The sequence below is a fragment of the Narcine bancroftii genome, chromosome 7 (genome assembly GCF_036971445.1).
Source record: "Narcine bancroftii isolate sNarBan1 chromosome 7, sNarBan1.hap1, whole genome shotgun sequence".
Taxonomy (NCBI): Eukaryota; Metazoa; Chordata; class Chondrichthyes; order Torpediniformes; family Narcinidae; genus Narcine; species Narcine bancroftii.
In genome coordinates this window covers 202,007,694-202,033,622 of record NC_091475.1, presented here as the reverse complement: position 1 = coordinate 202,033,622, position 25,929 = coordinate 202,007,694, and the positions used below count along the sequence as shown (strand labels likewise).

The 25,929-nt window shown below is 42.4% G+C and overlaps 1 protein-coding gene across 4 annotated transcripts in view; it reads left to right on the top strand.

Annotated features, from left to right (window-relative positions):
* dhrsx (dehydrogenase/reductase (SDR family) X-linked) overlaps window positions 1-25,929 on the top strand; it is a 228,790-nt gene that overhangs the window by 58,790 nt on the left and 144,071 nt on the right. For all 4 annotated transcript variants that reach the window (XM_069892022.1, XM_069892019.1, XM_069892021.1 and 1 more), the window contains 2 exons: window positions 16,573-16,680; window positions 21,057-21,125. In XM_069892022.1, the coding sequence (XP_069748123.1) occupies window positions 16,573-16,680; window positions 21,057-21,125 (177 nt within the window). The remainder of the gene's footprint in view (window positions 1-16,572; window positions 16,681-21,056; window positions 21,126-25,929) is intronic.

Genomic DNA, 25,929 nt, shown 5'->3' with positions numbered 1-25,929 from the left:
GAAACAGAATTCAAATCGGAGGCCCTTTGTTGGAACATTCTAATGAAGGGTCTCTAAAGTGGAACATTAAGTCTGTTTTTCCTTCCACTGTCAGATGAAAGGTGCCGCATTTTAGATAACAAGAGTTGTGGAAGGGAGAGACATGGGAGTACTGACTGATGTGTAATTGCTTCAATGAAGCAATCTTTTTTTGAAATCTTGTTAATTTTGTCTGAAACAACATTTAGAGTAATTAAGCATCGTTACCGCATACTCTCACTCATCAAATTACTTTGACATTCTTGATGTCAGATTCTTTGGATATGATAAGAAGAGGAGTGTTTCTGAAACTCAAAGCCTTTGGAGACCTCTATTTAAAATATTTACATTTAAATGTAGACATACAGAACGGTAACAGCCCATTTTGGCCCACCAGCCTGTGGCGCCCAATTACACCTAATTAACCTACATGTTTTGAAAGGTGGGAGGAAACCAGAGTCTCGGGGGAAAAACTCAGGCTGACACAAGGAGAACGTAAAAACTCCTTGGGATTCAAACCCAATCCTGATCGCTGGCGCTGTAACAGCGTTGCGCTAACTGCTTCGCTAACCATGCCGCCCAATGAAAGTGTTTGACAGTGAGGTTTACTTTACGAAAGGAGAGGGACATTTGCGATTATTATTGCAAACTGGATTAATTTTAATAATTGTGCTAATGGACACTGTCAGGAGGTTGAAGTAAGCCTTGATTGATTCAGACACCAATGGCTTCACCTGATTATCGTGCTAAATACCATCATAAGGCAAAGACAAAATTAATTTAGGAAATTATTTTATTCCCACCATCAGGATATGAATTAAAAGTGCAAAACTGAAGATGATACAAATTGGAAGTATAAATAGAAATCTGCAGAAATACTCAGCAGGTCTGTTAGCATCTGTCGAGAGAGAAGCAGGGTTAACGTTGCAGATTGACATCTTCTCATCAGTTCTGATGTCAGGCTATCAGAACAAGCTCTAAGTTTCTGGCTTTCCCTGGGTCTGCTGAAAGGTCATCAACCTGAAACATTAATTCAGTTTCACACTTGACAGATGTTCCCTTACTTTCTGAGAATTTTCACTATTTTCTCAATATTTCAAGATATACTAGCTTTATTCTAGTGTGAGTAAGTAAAGAGGTCTGTGGCCACCAAATTATTTGTAGCATATCCCACGGAAAGGGGTACTGATGGTAATGATCAGCCATGATCTAAAATGGCGGTGCTGGCCCGATGGGCCAAATGGCCTACTCCAGCTCCTATTGTCTATTGTCTATTGTCTATTGTAAACATCCCAGAACTCCATTCCATTGTCCAAGCATTCCTTGGCAGAGGTGTTGGCCAAGAAGATGAAAACCCAATGTTGCAAAAACAGCTTCTTTCCCTCTGCCATCAGATTTCTGAATGGATAATGAAGCCACTGCCTCACATTTTTCACTAATTATTTAATTTTATATAGTGTATTTAAGGAAATGTAATTTCGAGCAAGTTTTGCACCTGTAATGCACAAGGACAGCTGCCGATAAGCAACAAATTTTGTGACGTGTGCTCATACAATAAATCTGATTCTAATTATCCTTTTAGGTCCATCTATCCATTGGTATCCCTTTGTAAGCCCAACATCTTACCGCCTTCAGCCCTTTACTTTCACCTCTAAATATTGCAAGTTTTATTCACTATTAATATTGTTTTTGACCCTTTTAGTTCCAAATCAGTCCTTTATCTTGTACCCTTGTTTGAACAACTTTTGAGCTTGCTGGACATTGAAAATGTTTAGTAGGATTTGAGCATGATGGTGGAAGAACTTAGCAGGTCAGGCAGTTTCCATGGTCAGTCAATGTTTTGGGTTGGGATCTTTGGGATCCAGGCACGATAAATGGGTCCTGATTATTTTGACTGACCATTTCTACCCATGGATGCTGCCTGACCCACTGAGTTCTTCCAGCATCTTTTTGTTTCTTCAACAATGCAGAAGTCTTCGTACTTCTCTAACTTCCCAATGAGGTTGGATCTGATGGACAGTAATGGGGTCCATCGTCAACGAATTGACCACTTTGATAGTACTGAAGGTGCAGAGAGCAATGGTCATGCCTTAGCTTACGATTATCTGAAACAAGATGGGCTGGAAGTAGAGATTGGAGACCTTCTCCTGATGGCTGCCCAACACATTATCTTCATGGTGTGACAGAACATGCAGACTATATAGATATGTTTTTTGGGAGATAAATTGGGAAAGGTTTGTTGGAGTAGATCACATCCAAACACTTTAAAACAGATCTTATTTGAAATACTGCCCCATGCTATCGGCTACATGGCTTTTGCAAGAGCTCTAAAGAGTGCTCAGTAGACTTCACTAATGGATTGCTGTTTATCAAGATGAAAGAGCATGCCAGAGCCACTGCTGTCTGGAAGAGAACTTGCTGTTCTAAGAGGGTCATACGATTTTGCAAGCAGAGAGAGTCAGAGAGAGAGAGAGAGAGAGAGAGAGAGAGAGAGAGAGAGAGAGAGAGAGAGCGAGACACACACAGAAAAATCATTTGTACAGTGTTACAGCCATCAGAAGTAGCTGGGATTGGAACAGCACAAGCTGGCAAGCCCATTTGGAAGATGGCCTGGTCAAAGAGGAGAGGACTGGCTATCTAATGTTTCACTTGGAATAAGCGAAACAAAAAGGAACTCTGTGGTGACCTGAAAGAAAGAGGTTATCATCTGGAGAATCCTGAAGGGGCAAGTTTTGTAAGCAGGACACTGAGGTGACTGATGGAAGTACATCAGTGTGGATGTCCTGGAACAACAAATCTCTCTCTGAAAACTGACAAGAACCTTCCCGAGCACCAAAGCCTGGTGAATTTGATAAATGTTAAATTCTGTGCACAGTTCAATTGCCTGCAACCAGTGAACTTGGAGGAATGAGAAGTGAAATTGGACTGTGAACCAAAGAACTTTTCTGAACTTACATACACATTACATACATGTGCGGTTAGAATTAGAAGGGGGTTAAGTTAGGTTAAGTAAGTTAGTGTTCAAGTTAAAGTTTGATTCTATTTTCATGTTTAAAGATAATTAAAAACAACTTTTGTTTAAGTAACCATTTGTCTTGGCTGTTGGGTTTTGGGGTCCTCTGGTCTTGTAACAATGGGAAGAAGTGAAATAACCTTGTGTTTCACTTTCAATAGTTCTTTTGAAACAAAAACTCCAAACAGCTTTTGACTTAATTGTAGACGGCTGTTTTATGACTTTTGAACATTTGTTACATACATTTAATCTCCCTAATTTTCATTCTTTTAGATATTTACAAGTTAGAGATTTTCTGAGAAACAAATTACTGTTCTCTCGTGAAAGTAATTGTATCGACTTATTATTTTGGTTAAATCCTTGTCAAAAGGGTTTAATAGGATTTATTTATAGTGTGGCAACCTGTCGCGACGGTGATCGAGTCTGTGCTCTGGGCGGCGACCTCAACCAAAGGCCAGCGCCTGCACAGCAGCAGTGGCCCTAACAAGGGAACCGGTGGGTGAATGGCGAAGGCAGCTTAAAGGCCAGCGACCCCAAGATGGCGCTGGCCTTGCTGCATAGCCAATAGACAGCGACAGCGTGTGGGGAAGAAGGGCATTGTTATGCAGGAAAGTACCCTCGTGCAGGAAACCTGCTTTTGTTATGCATGTTGTAACATCAACCAAAGGGGGACACGGCAGGAACAGTGAAAGTATTAAATATAACACACAGAGCTTAACCTGTCTATATGATGGGTGAGAGTCTTCTTTCGAGTAGCAAATGGTTACAATTGGCTCACCCATCCAACAGGAGCACAGTCCAGCTGGTGGCCAGCAAATACGTGTGGCATGGATTGTGTAAACAGGTCAGTAAGCGGGTGGAGGCGAGCACGCAGTGCCAAACAACTAAGATATAGCGGCACACCAATACCCCACTTCAGCACTTTGAGCCCGTAGAATGAAGGTTTGACCACATCCACATGGACGTAGTAGAAATTTTGCCGGTTTTCACAATGGTCGACTGCTTCACCAGATGGCCAGAAGCAGTCCCCCTGGCAGATACGTCCACCACCTCGTGCGCCAAGGCCCTCATCTCGTCCAGAGTGTCACGGTTTGGGTCACTGTCCTACATCAATCCGACAGAGAGGCCCAGTTCGCCCCCAGTCTGTGGTCTGACCTCGCCAGCTTGTGGGGTGCCCAGCTGCATCACCCACAGCTTACCACCCATAGTCCAATGGGTTAGTTGAGTGCTTCCACAGGCACCTCAAACTGCACCCATGACCAGATTCCAAGGACCCAACTGGGTAGACGAGCTAACATGGGCACTGTTGGGCATCCGCATGGTACCCAAGGAGGACCCCCACACCTCTTCAGCTGAACTTGTCACGGAGCTCCACTGGTGGTCCCGGGAAAATTTGTACCATCCTTAGGCAGAGAGCAGGGCGACTCTGCAGCATTTCTCAGCAGGTTAAGGGATAGAATTGACAACCTGGCCCTGATTCCACCTTCTAGGCACGGACACATGAGGACCAACATACCCTCCCAGTTCTGCTCAATGAGCGACCCAACCCCTTATCATGCTTGAACCTCGAGAAGATTACATGTAACGTTTTGAAAACTGAAGTTAAGTTTGACAAAATGTGACACGCTTTTATGGAATATTTTAATGTTTAATGAATAATACAATGGTTTACTATTTTGTATGTAACAAATGAAACATTTATAATCTCTTCCTGAACTTACTTATATACATGTAGGGCAATTCACCAACGTCCCGTTACCGTTGCTTGCTTAGTTGCTTCTGATGGAATCTATTTCCTCCCAGTATCAGGACGACGGCAGCTTGAGCTGCAAATGGATCACTCGGCTCTGTTAATATCATCTCCAGTCTTACTTTGGCGCACTTATACTCTTTTGCAAGACTGAAAATTGATAGATCTTTTCTGTAGAGCTCTATGGCATTGAGACACCTGGGAAGACCAAGCCACTTCCTTACAAATGAATTGTTCAGTCTCTCCAGGTTTTCCACATTCGAGACTGGGAACTTCATACAGGTTTAGAGGCCACATGAGGCATGGAAAGAACCCAAAACTGCATAAACTGGAGCTTCAACTTGCCAGGTAGTGTGGTTCTGTCGATGCTCTCAAGGCCACTGACAGCATCCTTCCTGGGCTGATGCACCTGCTCTGTGTCTTTGAGGGATACGTTATACCACCGATCTAAATTTTTCACTGGTTTCTTGAAGACTGTTGGAATTGTGTCATCGCCGATGTAAAAGTATTGGTCTACCAGCTTCCCCTTGACAATAGATTAGAAAAAGTGGCAGTTATCTTCATCTGTCTTGTGGCTTGTGGTCTTCTCATTCCTCTATAAGCAAAAGGAGGAAATCTGACATTCTTTCTTCTACCACACAATGAGGCCAAGCGGGCTTCTAATTCCCACAAGGAGGTCAAAGAGCTGTTTACTCTTCTGCTGCCTTCTTAAAATGGCCTCCTTAACAAATGGTGTACTGATTTTTAAGAAGCTGGTCACATGGTCTTTTCACCTGGCTTCTCCAGGGCTTCTGTGCTGACTCTGCTAATGTATCCTGCAAAAGGAACATAATGTTCAAAGCTTTCTGCTAGTTTCACAGTCATTTCATATCCTGCAGGCAGTCTGTAAAATCTGTTTTCTTAAAGGATCAGTCTCACTCAAATAAAATGAACAGAAAAATGCGACAACATCTCACACTTCATGGTTTTGAAGCATGCTAAAATTATGACTGGAAATCACAAAAATAGATTATATCTAAAAGCAGTACGTGAAAGGAAAATTTAAGGTGATTTCATGATTAGCAGTTCAAAAATCCATAATATACATCTAAAATTGTTCAGGAAGAAAATCTTCATTGTTCAGTGTACTTGGACTGTGAGACATGTCCGTCAGGCTAGACCAGTGGTACTCAACCTTTTTCTTTCCACTCACATACCACTTTAAGTAATCCCTATGTTATATGTGCTCTGTAAGGGATTGCTTAAGGTGGGATACAAATGGGAGGGAAGGTTGAGAATCACTGCTCTAGACCCAATTGTTACTAAAATATTTTGCTTGAGAAAAATTGTCATTGGCCCATTTCCTTTGGAGTTATGAAATCGTGCACATAATAAGTCAATGAGGTACAAATAATACAATGGTTTTCAAACTTTTTCTTTCAACCTACATACCACCTTAAGCAACCCCTTACTAATCACAGAGCACCGATGGCATAAGGAATATTTAAAGCAGTATGTGAGTTGAAAGAAAAAGGTTGAGAACCACTGGGCTCGACTATAATAATAAAGAGAAAACTTGTGCCAAGATGACAGGCAGAACTGGCAAATTCTGATATAGTCAGAAAGAAAAAGCGAGTTATGTAAAGTTGGGGAATTCGATACTGAGTCCAGAAGGTTCCAGTATGCTTGGACAGAAGAGGCGCTGTTCATCAAGCTTGCGCTGGGCCTCTTTGTAACAGATCCCACGGACAAATGGGTCAGATCCCACGGACAGGTGGGCTCTGTGGTTCCAGTTGTTTGCCACTTTAGTAGGTTTCTGCGAGGGGCGCTGGACAAAGTGATGACTCTCTGTCTGCCTTACAATGGACAAAAGTTAAAGAATTTCATGTATGATACCAAGTTGAACACCAGAAGCAGTGTATTCTATCATTTAAGAGAAGGTTGGATGTGTACATGGAGGTGAGGGGGTTGAAGGATTATTGGCAGTGAGCGGGAAGTTTGAGCTAGTGGAGTTGTTCTCGTGAACCGGTGCACACTCGAAAGGCCGACATGGCCTGTTTCCACTACGTAAATGGTTATGGAAATACATTCTAAATGTAGTATTATGTGGCAATAATGGAACCTTTAACCTTTTACCTTTACCTTTAGCACACTAAGAAATTAAAGTGTCAAGCATCTGAAAGCCTGCAGGTTCTCTGGTGTAGAGGAGACTTAATTCAGAACACTGAATGAAGTACACCCAGATTGGAAGAAGTGTAAATGAGTGAAGGAATTGGGTGTATATTCTCATATACCTGACAAAGGGCCCAGGCCCAAAATGTTGGTTAGCTTTGACTTCCTACACATGCTGAGTGATCTGCTGAGTTTCTCCATTTGGAGATTGTGTCGGAAGGAGGTGTTCTTGTTCTAGCCATTGTTGCTGTATTAATGTACTGCAGTACCACAAAAGTGCAGGAAGAACTCAACAGGTCATTAAGCAACCAGGGAAAGCAATAGGCAATCGACATTTCAAATCTGAGCTGTTCTTCTTGTAGGCTGAAAATCTAGCAGGAGATAGGTGGTAAGGGGTGGGGGAGTGTGAAGATAAAGTGATAGGGAAAGGGTCAGAGGGTTGAAAAATATTCTGTCCAATAGGAGAAAGAAAGGGGAGTCAGAGGGATGAGAATGGAAGGAAAGGGTTACCAGAAATTGGAGGTTGGTTTTGATGCTGTTGGGTTGGAGGCCTGCCGAGACGGAATACAGATGTTGTTCCTCCATTTTATGTGGATTCAACCTGGCTATACACGAGGTCATGGACAGACGGATCTCTGTGGGGTGGAATTGAATTGGGTGGCCACTGAGAAGACCTTGCAGTTTCAACAGACAGTGCGAACACACTCAACAAAGCCCTCCCGCTATCTGTGTCCGGTATGATGTATACTGCTTTGAAATAAACTGCAAACTGTTGTTTGTATATTGATTGGGCTCGAGGGCATCACTTAATCTTTCACGTCTAATGTACTTATGGTACCAGAGCACCCAAGCTTAAAATGAACGTTTAAAATCAGTTACCTCATGTCCCCTGAGTAGGTTACATAGGAAAGAATCAGGAAAGTGTTCATTGATTCCTCAGTAGGAAATAGAGGACTCTTACCATCCAGTCATATTAACCACAGCTCAGTAAATGGCATTGTTGCCTATCATTCAGAGAAATGATTCAGTGACGATTTGAACGCAAACATCTCCAGACTGGCAGTTCATTTCAACCTGACCATAGTACCGGGCTGCATGGTGGCTGAGTGGTGAACCTGCCCAGTTGGTCGGGCATTAGACCCCCAACTAAGGGACAGCACCGTCAACAATGCAGCACTCAAGTAGATAGAAAGACTACTGTGATGAAGAGCAGGGGACCCACCTCCAGTGCCCTGGACAATACTTTGCCTCTATTTAACGTCACTAAAATTAATGGGTTATGAACAGGTTGGTCTCAGAAATGAGGGGTTTAATTTATGAGAAGAGATTGCATCACTTAGAACTCTACCCATTGGAGTTTAGAAAGATGAGGGGGAATTTTAAAGAAACATATAATATTTTGAAAGGAACTGATAAGCTGGGAGGTTGTTTCCAATGGCAGGTGAGACTAGAACTAGGGAACTTGGGCTCAAGATTCGGGGAGTAGATATAAAGGCGAGATGAAGCGGAACTGCTTTTCCCAGAGTAAGATGAATCTGTGGAATTTTTAATTTAAAAAAAATTTAGACATTCAGCACAGTGACAAGGTCTTCCAGTCCACGAGCTCATACCGCTCAATTACACTCAATTAACCCACTACCCCCATACATTTTTTTGAAGGGTTGGAGGAAACCAGAGTGCCCGGAGGAAACCCATGTAGACACGGGAAAAATGTACAAACTCCTTATAGACAGCGCCAGATTGGAACCCAGGTTCCTGATGCTGTAACAAAGTTGCGCTAACTGCTACACCACCGGTGCTGTCGAAAATTCTCGACCCAATGAAGCAGTGGAGGGAGCCTCATTCAATATATTTAAAATACAGAGAGGTTTTTGAATAGCAGAGGAATTGAGGGTAATGGAGAAGAGGTGGAGCTGAGCACACACCGGATCAGCCGTGATCTTATTGAATGGCAGAAGTTGGCAATCAGGCCTTATGATTCTATGTTAGTCCTATCATTATTTCCGTGACCCAGTTACAAACAAATTGGTTGTGACATTTTCTATATTGAGGAAGTTTTTGAATTTTATTCTGTCAGGCCAGACTGGTTCTTCATAACTTGAAGGTCATTATTTTTAACCTGGGCTTGAGGTGATTTGGCAACAACGTCTTTAAAGATATTCCTGGTGGTTTCAGAGCTGGTGAATCTGCAAGAAATAAAAGTAACCTGGATTTCTTGCTCCTGATTGGAACTCAGACACATTTATTTGAAAGTACAAATATGTGAGCAATTTCCAGCGAGACTGTTGCCTCCTGCAGCTCTTAAGAATGGCTGCTTAGCTGAGATGCATATCGCAGGTTCCTCAACATGGTTATCCAACTGCACGAAAACCAACAAGGTCGGGTCAGATACAGCAATGAGCTCTCTGAACCCTTCTCCATTAACAATGGCATGAAGCAAGGCTGCGTTCTCGCACCAACCCTCTTTTCAATCTTCTTCAGCATGATGCTGAACCAAGCCATGAAAGACCCCAACAATGAAGACGCTGTTTACATCACGGATGGCAGTCTCTTCAATCTGAGGCGCCTGCAAGCTCACACCAAGACACAAGAGCAACTCGTCCGTGAACTACTTTTTGAAGAAGATGCCGCTTTAGTTGCCCATTCTGAGCCAGCTCTTCAGCGCTTGACGTCTTGTTTTGCGGAAACTGCCAAAATGTTTGGCCTGGAAGTCAGCCTGAAGAAAACTGAGGTCTTCCATCAGACTACCTACCCCCCCCCACCACATCTCCATCGGGCACACAAAACTCAAAACGGTCAACCAGTTTACCTATCTCGGCTACACCATTTCATCGGATGCAAGGATCGACAACGAGATAGACAACAGACTTGCCAAGGCAAATAGCGCCTTTGGAAGACTACACAAAAGAGTCTGGAAAAACAACCAACTGAAAAACCTCACAAAGATAAGCGTATACAGAGTCGTTGTCATACCCACACTCCTGTTCGGTTCCGAATCATGGGTCCTCTACCGGCATCACCTACGGCTCCTAGAATGCTTCTACCAGCGTTGTCTCCGTTCCATCCTCAACATTCATTGGAGCGACTTCATCACCAACATCGAAGTACTCGAGATGGCAGAGGCCGACAGCATCGAATCCACGCTGCTGAAGATCCAACTGCGCTGGGTAGGTCACGTCTCCAGAATGGAGGACCATCGCCTTCCCAAGATCGTGTTATATGGCGAGCTCTCCACTGGCCACCAAGACAGAGGTGCACCAAAGAAGAGGTACAAGGACTGCCTAAAGAAATCTCTTGGTGCCTGCCACATTGACCATCGCCAGTGGGCTGATATCGCCTCAAACCATGCATCTTGGTGCCTCTCAGTTCAGCGGGCAGCAACCTCCTTTGAAGAAGACTGCAGAGCCCACCTCACTGACAAAAGACAAAGGAGGAAAAAACCAATACCCAACCCCAACCAACCAATTTCCCCTTGCAACCGCTGCAACCGTGTCTGCCTATCCCGCATCGGACTTGTCAGCCACAAACGAGCCTGCAGCTGATGTGGACATTACCTCTCCATAAATCTTCATCCGCGAAGCCAAGCCAAAGGAAGGATATGTAATTACACCACTAGGTCATCAGGGGTCATCCCGGTGACCTTGTCTATAAAGCAGTTCAAAGCTAGAGTCTAGCCTTCCAGGTTCATCTTGCAGAGAGACAAGACCTCTTAGTGTACATATTAGTTTATTACAGCTGACTTATACTCGCACTGCTGGTGTGGTTATTGACGGTACAATTTAATAAACTAATATGATAGCTACTAGGATGGAAACTGCTTCTGCTCCAATGCACATTCCCGACCAACTGGAGACTCTTCCTGAGGAATAGAATCCGGAGACGACGAGCACGCACGTGCATCTGAGGACAGAGACAGTGAGGGACCACTGTACTGGAATCGTGGTGGAATGCGGGGAAGACCACAGAAGTACGATAGGACAGGTAAGAAACGGCCAAGTGCCCTGCCTGCCTGTGAATTCGCCGGTACAGGCGTTGCCGACCCTAAATCCCGGTCCGATCAGAAAGGGGCCACTACAAGCGCGGGTGGAAGGATCTCCACAAGTCGTGCTCCCAATCGCCACGTATGTGCAGAATTCCCAACCACACCAGAGCCAGGGAATAACAATTTTTTAAAGGGGGGGGGTGGTGACCATATCCACACCAGCAGTGTGAGTATATGACAGCTTTAATAAACTAATATGTACATTAAGAGATCTTGTCTCTCTGCAAGACCAACCTGGAAGGCCAGACTGTAGCTCTGGACGGCTTTATAGACAAGGTCACTGGGATGACCCCTGGTGACCTAGTGGTGTAATTACATATCACCACAGCAACTAACTGTTGTAAAAAAACCCCACAGAGTGCTGGAGCAACTCAGCAGATCCCGTAGCATTCTTAGGATGGAAAGGTGAATGACTAACTTTTGGTGGTTACGCTTTGAGGAGAGACTTAGGCCGGAAACATCAGTAAAACATCCTTTTATCGACCCGGTGGGACTTGCTGAATTCCTCCAGCATTTTTGCGCTTTTACTGCAATCAACTGCCATGCAGAAGTCAAGAGTGGAGAGGGTTGAGGCAGAGGAAAAGAATAAAAGCTTGTCTTTATTTAGTATTTCTTTTATTGTCCTCCATAGGCAACAAACGGCTTTTAGGAAAAATAGATGTCAGAAACCAGGCAATCAATGTATGAAAAGCAGGGTCCGACAAACCTCTATCATATTGACCAGAGAATCTGTTGCTCAGAGGAGAAATATTGGTGAGTGTGCCAAGAAGAAGTCAGTAAATCTTTCACGAAGACAGCAAATTTTAGATTTGTCGAAGAGTGAAGGCAGAGCCAAACTTCTAGATTTAAAAGAAATGCGCAGAAAATCCTCCACATTAATATTCCTGTGAGATGCAATGATAAATGTAGTCTGTTCTGATCACATAGCACACAAGTTTGCAACTGTCATTGATATTACTTATTCACAGTTGGAGCCGTGCAGCCACCCTGGGTGTGGTGGGGGGGGGGGGGGTGGGGGGGTGGAGCACGGCATTTTTAAGGGAGGGGCAGGGCCACAGTCTGAAATCCTCAATAAGGGGAGCCCAAGGTGTATCGGGGGTTCAGAGGAGAATGAGAAAACCCATCTAGACTGCTTCAAAGGGAAAGGACCCATAAACTTTGAGCCATAGCCAAAATCGACTGGCTTAAAGCCTGCAACCTTGCTGCTAGCTTGCCTTCTGAATGTAAATTTCAATGCTGGATCGGATTCAATGAAATTTCTTCATTTCAAATGGTATTCAGTGTTTTGATTTTGCTCTGAAAGATGAGATCTTGTCCCTTTGCAAAAATAAAAATTCAAGCACTTTCCCCTTCTAATCTACCTGATGAGTGCTACCTATTGTAAAAATAGAAGTTGAGATTAAACTGACAGTTCAAGTGAACTGACAAAGCGTAGAGAATGGATTAACTAGAAAATGGAATCGATTAAAGCTCATTACAGTTTTAATTACTTTGATGTAACTTTGTTGATTCGTTATCCCTCGTTTGCACTGTTTTGAAACACAAATGCATTCCTTTAAACTGTAACCTTAGCATTTGCAGCTTTGTATTTTTGATCGAAACCTTCATCATACATCGCTGCTGTGCCCCAGGAACAAGTGGGTGGGGTTCTGCTGCACTGGTTCTCAGCAGCGGGTGGGGGGGGGGGGGGGCGGTGGATCAACTTACTAAAGCTTTAATGTTGAAGGTAAAGCTTCGTGTGTTGGTGGTGCTTGACACGAAAGGGTTTTAAGCAGAAGGAGTGTAGGATTTAATTTTACATTCATTCACAGAATGTGAGTTTTGCTGCCAAGATGAGCATTTATTGTCCATCCCTTAGTACTGTTGAATGGCAAATGCCATTTAATGTGGATAACTGAGGGATTATCCACTTTGGTTCTAAAATGAGAAAGTGGGATTAAAGAGTCGAGGAGTCAACCACCATGGAAATGAATCATTTGACCTACCACATCCATCCATATTGATTCCGTCTTCTAGTACTTCTGTGGCTAGGTGATTCAAGTGTTCATCTAGATTCCTTGGAATTCACTTAACTAGTGATCTATCGCGGACACTCAACATATCCTCACTCGTCAGGAAGGCGCAGCAGCACTTCCTGAGAAGACTGAACTGGGCAAGACTACCGGCCACCATGATGACCATGAGGGCATCCTGGTGGGCTGCGTCACGGCGTGGAACGGCTGCTGCAGAGAAACTAATCAGAGGTCGATCCATCAGACCAGAAGAGCGGCAGAGAGGATCAATGGAGTCTCCCTCCCCCCACCCCCCCCCCCCCCACGCATTGATATGATCTACCGGGATCGTTGTCTGAAGTGGGCACACAAAATCATTCAGAACCCCTTCCTCCCTGCACACAGCGTCTTTCAGCTGCAATGTGTGTTATGTCTGGTTGTGTCTGTGTTTTCCACTGAGAACTGTTTCATCAGGTTGTACTTGTGCAATCAGGTGACAATAAATTCGACTAGATACTTCTTCTACCACTCTTTCAGGCAGCGTCTCCCATGAAACTCACCACTCTCTGGGTGAAAAGTTTACCCTCACATCTCCTCCAAATCTCTCTTTTTCCCGTAACTCTAAATCAATGTCCTCTCCCTTCACTTACCTCTGGAAAGGTTTATGATCAGATTGGTGGTAGATTGGGTAAGGGAAGATGTAATGAGACCCAGACCTCCTTGTACATAAGTCACAGAAAGCATGCTTTTCAGGTTCAGAAAGAAGTAAAGACATCAAAGGGCTTGTTGGGCTTCATTGCAAAGGTTTTGAGCCCTGGAGCAGGGATTTTATTTCTGAAGCTGTGAAGGGTCTTGGTGAGATCCCATCGGCATTCTGGGGTGGAGTTTTGGTCTCCTTATCAGAAGGCCAATGAAGGGAGATAGACAAGAGTTTTCTAAATGGATTCCTGGATGCCAGAGCTGATGTCTGAGGAACAAGAGCCCTGGAGACATAGTAGTCAAAAGGGCCATTCAACCCAACTCTTCCATGCTGACCCAAGCTGTTTTCTTGAGATACTTGTATTCGGCCCATATTCCATAAACCCATTTCTATGGATGCACCTCTCCAAGAGTCTTTTAAACATCGAGTTGTACCTGGCTCCATCCTCTGGCATCTCATCCCATATTCCCATCACCTTCTGTTTGAAATGGTTGGGCTCAGCCTAAATTCATCAGGAGTAATTACAAATGAGAGGGAATCTTATATAAAATTGGAACAGGCGTAGATACAGGGGGAGTGCTTGAGATAGCTGGAGACTAACCTCTCTGACATCCCCCTCTCTGATGCTATTTGTTCTGTCCTCAGCAGAAGCCTGAGTTTTGTACCGCTACGATCACACCTCAACAAATTCTGGGGTCATCCCTGATGTCTAAGACAAATTGCTCTGGATTCCAGCATCAGTAGTGCCATCTGCCTCCAACTACTGGGATCTTTTGTGGATGTGGCTTTGTTCTTCTCTGAGATTTTAAGATGCCAAATCATTGCTGATGGTTGATGTTATAGTATAACATTCCATTGGAAATGACAGAACAAAAAATAGGTTTTTTCCTCATGCTGGGAGAAAAAAATAAATGATAAAGCATTCAAAATAAAATGCAGCATGGAAACAGGCCCTTCCAGCCCATGAGCCGGTACATTTTGAGCTGTGAGAGGAAACCACTTTTGTGTTTCAAAGCGCGTTATTGAACAATGTTATCTTTATCTTGACAATCTTGTTAGGATTCTTTGAGGATATAATGGGTGCGGTGGATAGAGGGGAACAGGTTGATGTTGTATATTTGGATTTCCAGAAAGCGTTTGATAAGGTGCCGCACAAGAGACTGCTCAGTAAGTTACAGGAAAGTGGAGTCCGGGGAAGTCTATTGGCCTGGATTGAAAAGTGGTTGTCTGACAGGAGGCAGAGAGTCGGGATAAATGGGAGTTTTTCAGGTTGGCAGAGAGTGGTAAGTGGGGTGCCGCAGGGGTCAGTGTTAGGCCCACAACTGTTCATCATTTACATTGATGACTTGGAGAAGGGGACAAAATGTGGTGGAGCCAAGTTTGCGGATGACACCAAATTGAGTGGAAGAGCAAATTGTAATGAGGATGTGGAGAGTCTGCAGAGGGATAGAGTTAAGCTGGATGAGTGGGCAAAGGTCTGGCAGATGGAGTACAATGTTAGTAAGTGTAAGGTTATCCACTTTGGCAAGAAAAATAAAAGAGCTGAATATTATTTAAAGGGTGAAAAACTACAGCATGCTGTTGTGCAGAGGGACTTGGGAGGGCTTGTGCATGAATCGCAGAAAGTTAGGTTGCAGGTGCAGCAGGTTATTAAAAAGGCAAATGGAATGTTGGCCTTCATCGCTAGAGGAATTGAATTCAGGAGAAGAGAGGTAATGTTGCAACTGTATAAGGTACTGGTGAGACCGCACCTGGAGTACTGTGTCCAGTTCTGGTCTCCATGTTTGAGGAAGGATATACTGGCTTTGGAGACGGTCCAGAGGAGGTTTACTAGGTTGATCCCTGGGATGAAGGGGTTGACTTATGATGAAAGATTAAATCGTCTAGGATTGTATTCGCTCGAGTTCAGAAGAATGAGAGGAGATCTTATAGAAACATATAGGATTATGAAGGGTATGGATAGGATAGATGTAGGAAGGTTTTTTGAGCTGGTCGGGAAAACTATAATGAGAGGACACAGTCTCAAGATTCGGGGGAGTAGATTTAGGACAGAGATCAGGAAAAATAGTTTTTCCCAGAGAGTAGTGAATATTTGGAATTCTCTAACCAGGGAAGTGGTTGAAGCTGCCTCATTAAACATATTTAAAATTCGGTTAGATAAATTTTTACATGATAGAGGAATTAAGGGATATGGGGAGAAGGCAGATAGGTGGAGTTAGGTCATAAATTAGATCAGCCATGATCGTATTGAATGGCGGAGCAGGCTCGACGGGCCATTTTTGGCCTAGTCCTGTTCCTACTTCCTATGTTCCTATTATCTTGGATGTGACAAAGTGCTGTCCTTTTCAGTCGTGACTCTCATGGAACACTTGAAGCTGCTGTGGTCTTTGTCACAAAACCCGCCACTAGCAATCAATTCTGACAGGGCAAATGTTGACACACGAGGGACTGCAGAGGCTGGAATCTGGAGCAACTGGATGAACTTAGCGTGTTCAGAAGATGGTCAACAGTTTTGGTCAGAACCCTTCATGTTATTATGGATGAAGCCTTCTGACTCAGTGTAGAACTGCAAATGCAAAATAGGCTTTCATTGCTCCACCACTTAAGATCCACACATCCTATTGCTTTGTAATCGATCAAGCCAAGAGGCATAATTCTTTAACACATTAAAGTAAAACACCTCCAAGAGAAACTCTATCTTGTAAGTTTTAATCATTTTTAGCATGCATATATTTTCACATTTAAAATATATTTACAAATTTTTTTCTCTTAAATGGAGTTTAGCTTCTCCCAATGGTTGGGGTTGAATGCTACTTTCTGTAATGTGAGCACTCCATGGCTTCTTGTGGTAAATTCTATACAAGCAGGAATATTGAATAAACCAGAATTGTATTTCCTCTCTTGCAGATTTGCCACCACAAAATGGGAAAGTTGCCATTGTGACTGGAGGCGCCAAAGGGATTGGGTACGAGACCGCAAAGCATCTATCTGGACTGGGAATGCATGTAATCATAGGTAATTCTCTTGCACGATAATGTACGAAGCTGAAGTCCCCATGTTGCAGCCAGCAGTTCTCAAGCCTTTGGTGTGCTGTAGGGGAAACCACTGTGCTTTGTAATAGCAGAACAGAAAACAAGGAAGGGACAGGAAAAGCAAGGAAATTAAGTTGGGAGCTGAAAATTAGGAGGTTTTGAAAACAAGCAGGGATAAGGTAGGGCAAAGAAAAATGTCCTGGAGATTGCAGTGAAAGTAAATGTCTGAATGATGCTCTCTGTCATATTCACTGCTCTGCAGGAACATCTGGGAGAGCATTAAACACTACAATGAGAGTTATAAATGTTGACTGCCATTTGGTCCCATCTGTGGAAGAGTTTGTGATTCCCGCATTGACGTCCTCAGTAGAACCGGAATGGAAGCTGATTGTCATCTGATTGCACAAGTACAACCTGACGAAAGAACACGCTCCAGTATTTGGTGCAAAACATAGACATAACACATATCCTGACCAACAATACATATGCAGGGCCAGTATTCTTACATGCAATTAATTAATAAACCAATATTGTCTCGTGACTGTGAGAGTCTCGGATGGTCAGCATGAGCCGCTCCTTTGGTCATTCAGCATTCAAAGAAGCCAAGGTGACAACATTTATCATTTTGCCTGGTGATAATCTATCAAAATGAATTTTAGCTTTGAGAAATTACTTGTGTCCAAGAGATTATTTGTTGAGAATTTAAGTGCCTATCTCTGTCCTGTGCAAATGTTATGACTTTGAGTCTCAAATTTCAATGTCTCTAATATTACTTCATCGCCGGTCCATGCTGCTGAGGGCAACTGCCGCTAAATATTTCGTCAGAAGTGCAATTACTGCTGGAGGAAAGTCTGGTATTTCTGATAAGTAGGCCCAGCACACTGTTGCTTTACAGGCAGGCAGGCAGAAAGAATCGACAAGCAGGCTGATTATTCAGTGCCAGTGCCCCTGACAAAGTGAAATTGGCATCGAGGGCCACTAAATTAAGTTGCTACTGTGATGAAGGAAGATTTATACACAGAAAGCCATCAAATCAGTGGTTTAATTAAAATTCCCTAGCTTTATTGATCATGTACAATCCATCCATTCACATTTTATATGCCATCCATAAGGAATCGCGCGTAATAATTTTAAATGACCAATGCAACTTAGATCATTACCCTGAAAGGTGACAATATTGAAAGAAGTACAAGCTACTGGAGATGGGTATTGGTTGACAATGTAAAAAAATAAATGTGCTGTGCATAAGAGTTAAGATTATGAAAAGTAGAGAAGACTTTTGAATGACTGCTGTGAGAATTACTAAGAAATGGGGATTGGGACACTCACACGGACAGATCAGCTGCAACATTCCAGACAACTATCCATTATTACCTCTTCCGTAAAGCCATCTCCTGGTCCCATGTACACAATAGCACTATTACCTGCTGTTATACATAATGAGCACCGCTGTAATATTTTCTCTAACAAGCAGTGCAACCCTACCCCCTCTTGCCCCCCCCCCCCCCCACCACCCTGGGTCTATCACACCTAAAGCAACTAAACCCAGGAATATTTAGCTGCCAGTCACATCCCTCCTGTAAGCATGTTTCACTAATCGCTACCACGTCATATTTCCAAGTGTCAATCCATACCTTCAGCTCATCCACCTTCCTTACAATGCTCCTAGCATTAAAATATATGCATTTAAGAGATTTCCCACTTTTTGCTTTCTGTATGCCACTATCTTTACCAACAGTACTCTTTTTTTTTACTTAAACAAAAGTTACTTTTAAATTTCTTTAAACATAAAACAGGATCAAACTTTAACTTATTACTATTAACTTAACCAAACAACTCCCTTTTAATTCAGAAAAGTTATTTGATTCACAGTCCAATCTCACTTCTCACCCCTCCAAGTTCGCTGGTATCAGCCAATTCTTATACTGTGCATAGAATTTACCATGTATGAATCTTCACCAGGCTTTGGTGCTTGAAATGTAAATAGCTACTGCTCAGGAAGGTTCTTGTTGGTTTTCAGAGAGATTTGTTACTCGTTGGACATACACAACTGATTCCTTCCAATCAACTGATTCCTTCCAATCAGCCACTTGTGCCAAAGAAACTTGCCCCATCAGGGTTTTCCAGATGATAACCTCTTTCCTCCAGGTCACGACAGAGTTCCTTTTTGTTTCCTTTATTTCAAATGAAACAGCACTCTTAAGATCTTTTGCAATCGACCTCTGTCCATCTTCATATAGAGCATCCCCCTTTACTATCACCTGCCTTTTCCCCCCTCAAACATTGTCTACAAGCTTTCTCTGATTGCACTCTAACCTTCTCCTTGCTGTTCTCCTTCATTTGGTTTCCTCCCCCAGCCATTCTAGTTTAAAGTCTCCTGAGTAATCCTAGCAAACGTCCCTGCCAGAATCCTGGTCCCCTTGGGGTTCAAATGCAACCCGTCCTTTTTGTACAGGTCACATCTACCCCAAAAATGGTCCCAGTGATCCACAAACTTGAATCCCTGCCCTTTGCTCCACCCCCTTCAGCCACACGTTCATCCTCCATCTCATTCTATTCCTTCTCTCACTGTCGCGTGGCACTGCTGGTGCTCTATGATTATCCTGTGTACCATTCACAAAATGGACTGCAGTTACTCACCGAGGCAACTCTCACATTTTATCCCAACCAATAACTTCCATTACCAAGATGGGGAAGGGCAGCAAGTTTCATGGCATGTTGGAGTAATTCATTTATGCTATTGTTTTTTTTTGGAATATCGATGATTTTCTGAACTTAAACTCAAACAGTTATCAATATTATCAACATTACTGTTAACGACATTAATATTATTTACAATTATCAAATGTCTACAAGATTTTCTGCAGAGTTCAAGTTTTTTCTGTCCCCTTCCCTCCTCAACATTTAACCAATCACAGATATACGCTACATTCAGGATGAAACTTATATTAGGAGTTTATGGGTTTGTCACGTCAAGGCAGCCAGTGCTCAGAATTTTCATAGTTGGAATGGGATGGACCCTCCCGCCCCCCCCCCCCCCCACCAATTGAGGGGCAGACAGGGAAGGGAGGGCGGCGAGGCATGACGGTTCATGCTACAATTGTGCTCCTATGGAATTTAAGAATGGTTGCTAGATTTTCAAGAAAGTGCTATATTTCTTTCTCAAGTTGCAACTAATTTTCTCTGGGGAACACAGTTTTGCATTTCTCAGTACCAGCATGCAATGCTCAAAACAGGAGTCGGACTTCCAGATTACTGATATGCACTTCCTGGCCACTGCCAATGCGAAGTTGGATTTGAAATTTGGACAGGTTCTTCTGAAGTCTTACGTCCATTATGTTTCCCAACAGGAACAACTCTGGGTCCTGTGGGAATTCTTTACCTATAATTTTTCCTGGGCTTGGTATTTATACTATTGTTGGTATGTCTTGCGTACCTCTGTGATGGCAGCAAGTAAAAAAAATTCTATGCATCTGTACATTGTACTAATGTATACATGAACAAGCTCTCATATCATGTAATATAAAATGCACGAGAACATCAGAATCTACACAACATCCTGACTTGGAAATATAACCCCCCCCTCCCCCCCCTTCTTCATTTCTGGGTTTAAATCCTCTGACACCCCTGCCCCACAGAATCTGAGAGTATGTTTACTGGAAGACTTGCAGTGGTTTAAGGAAGACAGCTCACCATCACCTGCTCAAGGGCATTGGGAATGAGCAAGAAATGTAGACCTCTTCTCTAGTTAAATGAAAAGAAAGTTTGAATTTTCTCTGTTGTGCTGTACAGTTGCCAGCAGCAGGTGCAAGTTGGAAGAGGGAATGAAGACAGAATGGTTGTTAAGATGGAAAGGATGTAATGGCTTTTAATGCGGTGCAGAGAAGATTCACCAGGTTGATTCCAGAGATGAGGCGTTAGCCTATGAGGAGAGATTGAGTCATCTGTGATTGTACTTGCTGGAATTTAGAATGAGAAGGGATCTTAAAGAAAGGTATATAAATATGGATGACAAGGATAAGATGGGTGAGGGAGACTAGAACTAGAGGACATAGCCTCAAGATTCAGGGTAGTAGATTTAGAACAGAGATGAGGAGGAACTGCTTTTCCCAGAGAATGGTGTATCTGCACAATTCCCTACCCTTTGACAACCTCAGTAAATATATTTAAGACAAGTTTGGATAGATGTTTACATAGTAGGGGAATTAAGGGATAATTCAAGGGAAAAGGCAAGTAGGTGGAGATGAGCCCATGATCAGATCAGCCACGATCTCATTGAATAGCAGAGCAGGCTAACTGGTCTACTCCTGCTCCTATTCCTTAAGTTTGTAATCATTCTGCGTTTCCATTATATTTCAGCTGGCAACTGTGAAGATCTCGGGCAAGAATCTGTGAAGAGAATTATCGAAGAAACAGGGAATAACAAAGGTATTGTGCAGAATATCCTCTGAAGCGTTGGAATTGTGTAGAACGTCTTTATTTTAAAGTTCTCATTTGGAGGTGAGAGGAATGGAAATAATTTTCATTCAGAGGTTTGGTGTAGCCTTAGAGGATAGTGCAAAGAGGCTGGGAGTTTAGCTGTATCAGTAACATATGTTGAGTGAGGAGCAATGATAATGTCAAAACATTACAGAAGGAGGTTAGGACAGAACTGAAGACAGAAACCTGAGAGTTGCACTGGTGGAGATTGCATAGAAAGATTTAATGTTTAAGATTCTTTTAATGTCATGTAATTAGTACAGAATTAGTACTGTATATTTTGCCGTACAAAACGACCTCAGATAAGAAGGGTCCCCCAATTTCAGCCTGAATTTCATGATTTTATCATAAAATTGGGTGTGTAAGACGACCTCTCCAAAAGTACATGTGATGACTGAGCTGGTGTCCTGTTCACTGAAGCGTTGGGCGTGACTGGAAGGTGGGTGTCATCATGGAGCCTCCAGCAAAGCGAAGAAAGTGCAAAGCAATTTTTAAGCTAAAAGTCATTGAGACGGCCAAGCAATGTACCAAGTCTGCTGCTGCAGGGATATTTGACGTAACTGAGAAGATGGTAAGAAAGAAATGAAAACGCTTTAAGAAAAATTCCAAAGAAACAATGTTAATGAGAAGAGGAATCAAACTCATTGGCCAGAGTTTGAAAATCACGTTGCAGAACAGTTACTCGAACAGAGGCAAGATCGCTACATAGTTACAAGAAATAAAATCAGAGCACATGCTCTGAAGTGGGCAAGGTGAAACCCAGAACACAGTAGAGTGGACTGATGCAACCGTTTCACGAACAGGAAAAATCTGGTATTATGACAAAAGTAAAATTTCACAGAAACTACCAAAAGATCTTGATCATAACGTTATCAGCAGTTTATTATACATCGGCGGCAGAAACACTGGTTTCAATTGCCAAGTACTGGAAATGTGGACGAAACCCCCATGAATTTTGACATGGTAGGCAATAAAATGGTGGAATGTAAAGGTGTGAAAACTGTGCAAGGCAGAAATACAGGCCGTGCAAGGACCTGGTGAATGGCCGATGGGACGAAGTTATCTTCAAGCGCAAAATTAAACCTAAAATAAAATTCCCACCCGGTGTTTTTGTACATTTTCATGAAAAAGGATGGATGGATGGAAGCTAATAACACTAACATTAGATTAACCCTCAATAATACTGCGATGGCTGTTATACCAGGTGGGTTGACTTCTCTATTGCAACCACTAGATGTCTGCTTGAATAAGACATTGAAAGACCACGTGCATGAAGAATGGAATACCTGGACGACGAGTAGTGAAAAATCCTTTGCAAAAGGATGCTTGCTGCATCACTTGATGTGTTGTGTTTTTTTGTTCAAAGCATGAGAAAGAGTGGAAGGAGAGACTGTGATAAAATCTTTCAAAAAGTACAGTATCTCTAGTGGTAATGGATGGTATGGAGGAAGATTTATTGTGGGACATTAATGATGAAGCGGAAACCAACTCATCAGATTCAGACTGGGACCCGCCTGATGACAGTGAGACTCCGCTGAGTACTTTGCTTCAGACAATGAAGCTGGTGACTTTGAAGGATTCCAGATGTTTTTTTTAAAATATTGGAATGGACATTCTGAATTTGAATTGCTAATAGGGCCAGGGTTAATAAACATAGAACATGAAGGATTAAACATAATGTCAGCACTGATTTCAGTAAAGCATTGGAAATAAGGAATTGTCTTCCTTTGTAGTCATTGGGTCAGTTTAAAATGAATGTCAATGGGCACCTAAGCTATGGGGAGAAGGTCAGGCAGTGGGGCAGAGTAGGAAAATGATGGGGCTGACTCGATGGGCGGAATAGCTTATTTCTGCGCCAATCTTTATAGTCTTATGGTCTTTTATGAACTGAAGGCAAGTTAAAAGTCTCAATCATTATCCAACTGAAGGATGGAATAGCACCAATGTGAAAATGATCTTATTCCAAACCAGTTTTTACATAAATTTTAATGACCTGCAAAACTGATCCTTTTTCTTTGAAGGTTCTATTAAACATCACATCTATTGGAGAGAGGAATGTTACTGGCAGTAATTAGGGATTCCATTCCTGTATCCAGTGCAGCTGAAGTTCAGAAACATGCAATGGTACCGAGAACATTGAAGTCTAATTCTCATGATTCATGCATGTTTTCTGAAACTCTTAATTGCTGCCTTAGTTTTGTAAATAAATATATACTGTACACTATATATTCACTGTTTATAATTCCAATTCAGATAGTCCGAACTGAGAACACTTACTCCATGTTTATTTTTCCCCTTTCTTCTTGAATTGCAATGCAATTGGGGCTGAAATTCAACACAATTTCTACTCTCTCATTCAGTTTCCATGATCCCACTGAACTGTTCATGAATCTTTCAGATCACTCTTGAATTTAATCAGTAACTGAGTATCTCCTGCTGGGGTGTTGGGGGGTGGGGGGGGGGTGGTGGAGAACTAACCACTCAGTCATAAGTGGATAAACATTAACTTGAAACTATTCCCTCAACTTGTGGATGGCCCATTCAGAGAAAACAGCTTCTCAGAGCCTTCCTTGCCAAGAATTTTATGCTTTTTCAAACAGAATTTAGAACTATTTTGCTCAGTGTTCAAGGCAACTTCAGATAACTGATCAGAGATAAGTCTAACTCTAATTTCAGAGAGATTAGAAATTTAGTAGAATGTGAAAGGCATTCTCTTTCTACCACTCAAGAATAGGAAATGTTATTTTATCTGAAGGATTCTATATACCCTGGAAGTAAAAGGAATTCTATCTATATTGAAAACTATATTTAACACATTGAAATAAAATTGCAGATACAGGAAAAACATGAAGAGAAAAGATGAACAGATATTTGTGATTTGATCTTGTAGAAAAAAAATGAATTAGTTGTAAATTTCTGACTCACTGCTGTATGGAACTCCAGTGAAAAAGTACCAAATCTCCAATCTGCTGAATTGAAGTGAATTAATACCACCCTGTGTCACAAGTCCTCTGGATCACTTGATTTCTATTACCCAATCAGCTTCCTGTTGTTCTGAGCTTTAACTCCAACTGTCTGAGTCACCTGACTCCAATTGTCTTCAGGTAAATTACAATCCTGGTACGTTTTGAACAATGGAAAGAATCCAGAGGATACCCACGTAGATCTGGGTCACTGCCATTGTGACAATGTTGAGCTAACAACTATTCTGCCCAAGCTTCAAGGCACCAGCACCTCTTCTTTTGTAATATTGACATGTTTCAGCATTTGACTGTTTCACGAACCCTTGAGCTTCTATGGTTTTCTTCGCAATAAGTACAGATGAGAAATATTTATTTAAGACCTCGCACATCTTCTGTGGCTCCACACATTGAGAACTACTGTGATCTTGAAGGGGACCTGGTCTCTCCTCATTCTTCATTTGCTATTAGAATACTTATGATTCTTTAAATTCTCCGCTAAACAGATATCGTGTCCTATTTTTGCCCTTGTGATTTCCTTCTGATGTGAGCTCCTCCATCCTTCCCAAATGATTTGCCTGATCCACGGTGCCTATGCCTGACATCTCCTTATCTTCTCATTTCCAGGGCCTCAATATCCCTCATTAATCACAATCAGTTAAATTTCCCATCCTGTCAGTTTTGCTCCATTATTTTAACCTCAAAATGTTATGATCTGGTATCTCCCTGTCTCACTTTTAAAGGCCTCACACTTCCTAGATGTCCCTTTATCTGGTAACAGTCTCTCCCAGTCAACCTTTGCAAATTCTTCTCCAATGTCATTTAAAATTAGCCTTTCCCAAATTTAGGACTCCGTGCTCTTGAGACCAGGACCGAACCCAGTCATCGGAGGTCTAACCTGTGTGATGATAAAGTGCTAGTGATAATCCTAGCCACTAGATGGAGTTGGAAACAAGAGGTTGCAGCTCAGTAGATTCAAAATGGATGCCTTCACGAGCTCACAAGTTCTAAAGCTAATAAATTATAGTTGTTATAAAAGAGCCCAAGTTTCTTTATTACAAAGAAACAACACCTGGTACCAGGAGTGTGCATGCTATCAGCAGTGCAAGAAACACCAGAAGAGTGCAGAGTGAGAATCAGTCAATAGCAGAAAAAAACATGGAGAGGGTAAAGATTCCTGATGCTGTAAATTGAACTGGAAATGTTGACCACGAGTAGAGGTTGTTCAAACAACAATTTATGCTCTACTTGCAAGCCATAGCATTTATGATGCACGGAAAATTGGACTTCGACTTACAGTGGCGGAACCTCAAGTGCTAGAGGTTTTCAATACATTTGTTTTTGCTGAGGCAGCTGCCAGGGCAAGTTCGACATGGTTATCGAGATCTTCACCAAAAAAAAGCGTACGTGTTTCGTGTATGCGTGCACACAGCTGCAGGCAGAGAGATTTGATATTTCCTTAACCGATTTAAAAATAAAATTTTAACTACAATTTTGGATTGCTGCAAGATTCAATGATCCGTGATTAAATTGTGTTGGAATTAATGATAAGAAAATGAGAGAGGTTGTTGCGAGAGACAGTGGTTACCTTAGCTGGAGCTATGAAGATATGTCATCCCAATGAAATTGCTCTGCAGCATGCGAAAAAGCTCAGTGATATACAAAAGCCCTTGAAAATTAAGGCAGAGTTGTAGCTACAGTGTCTGGACACACACAAAAAAATAGAAAATGAGATACAAGAAACAACAAAAAGGTGGGGAGACATTCAATTGTAAACGACGAGGCGCTAGGAG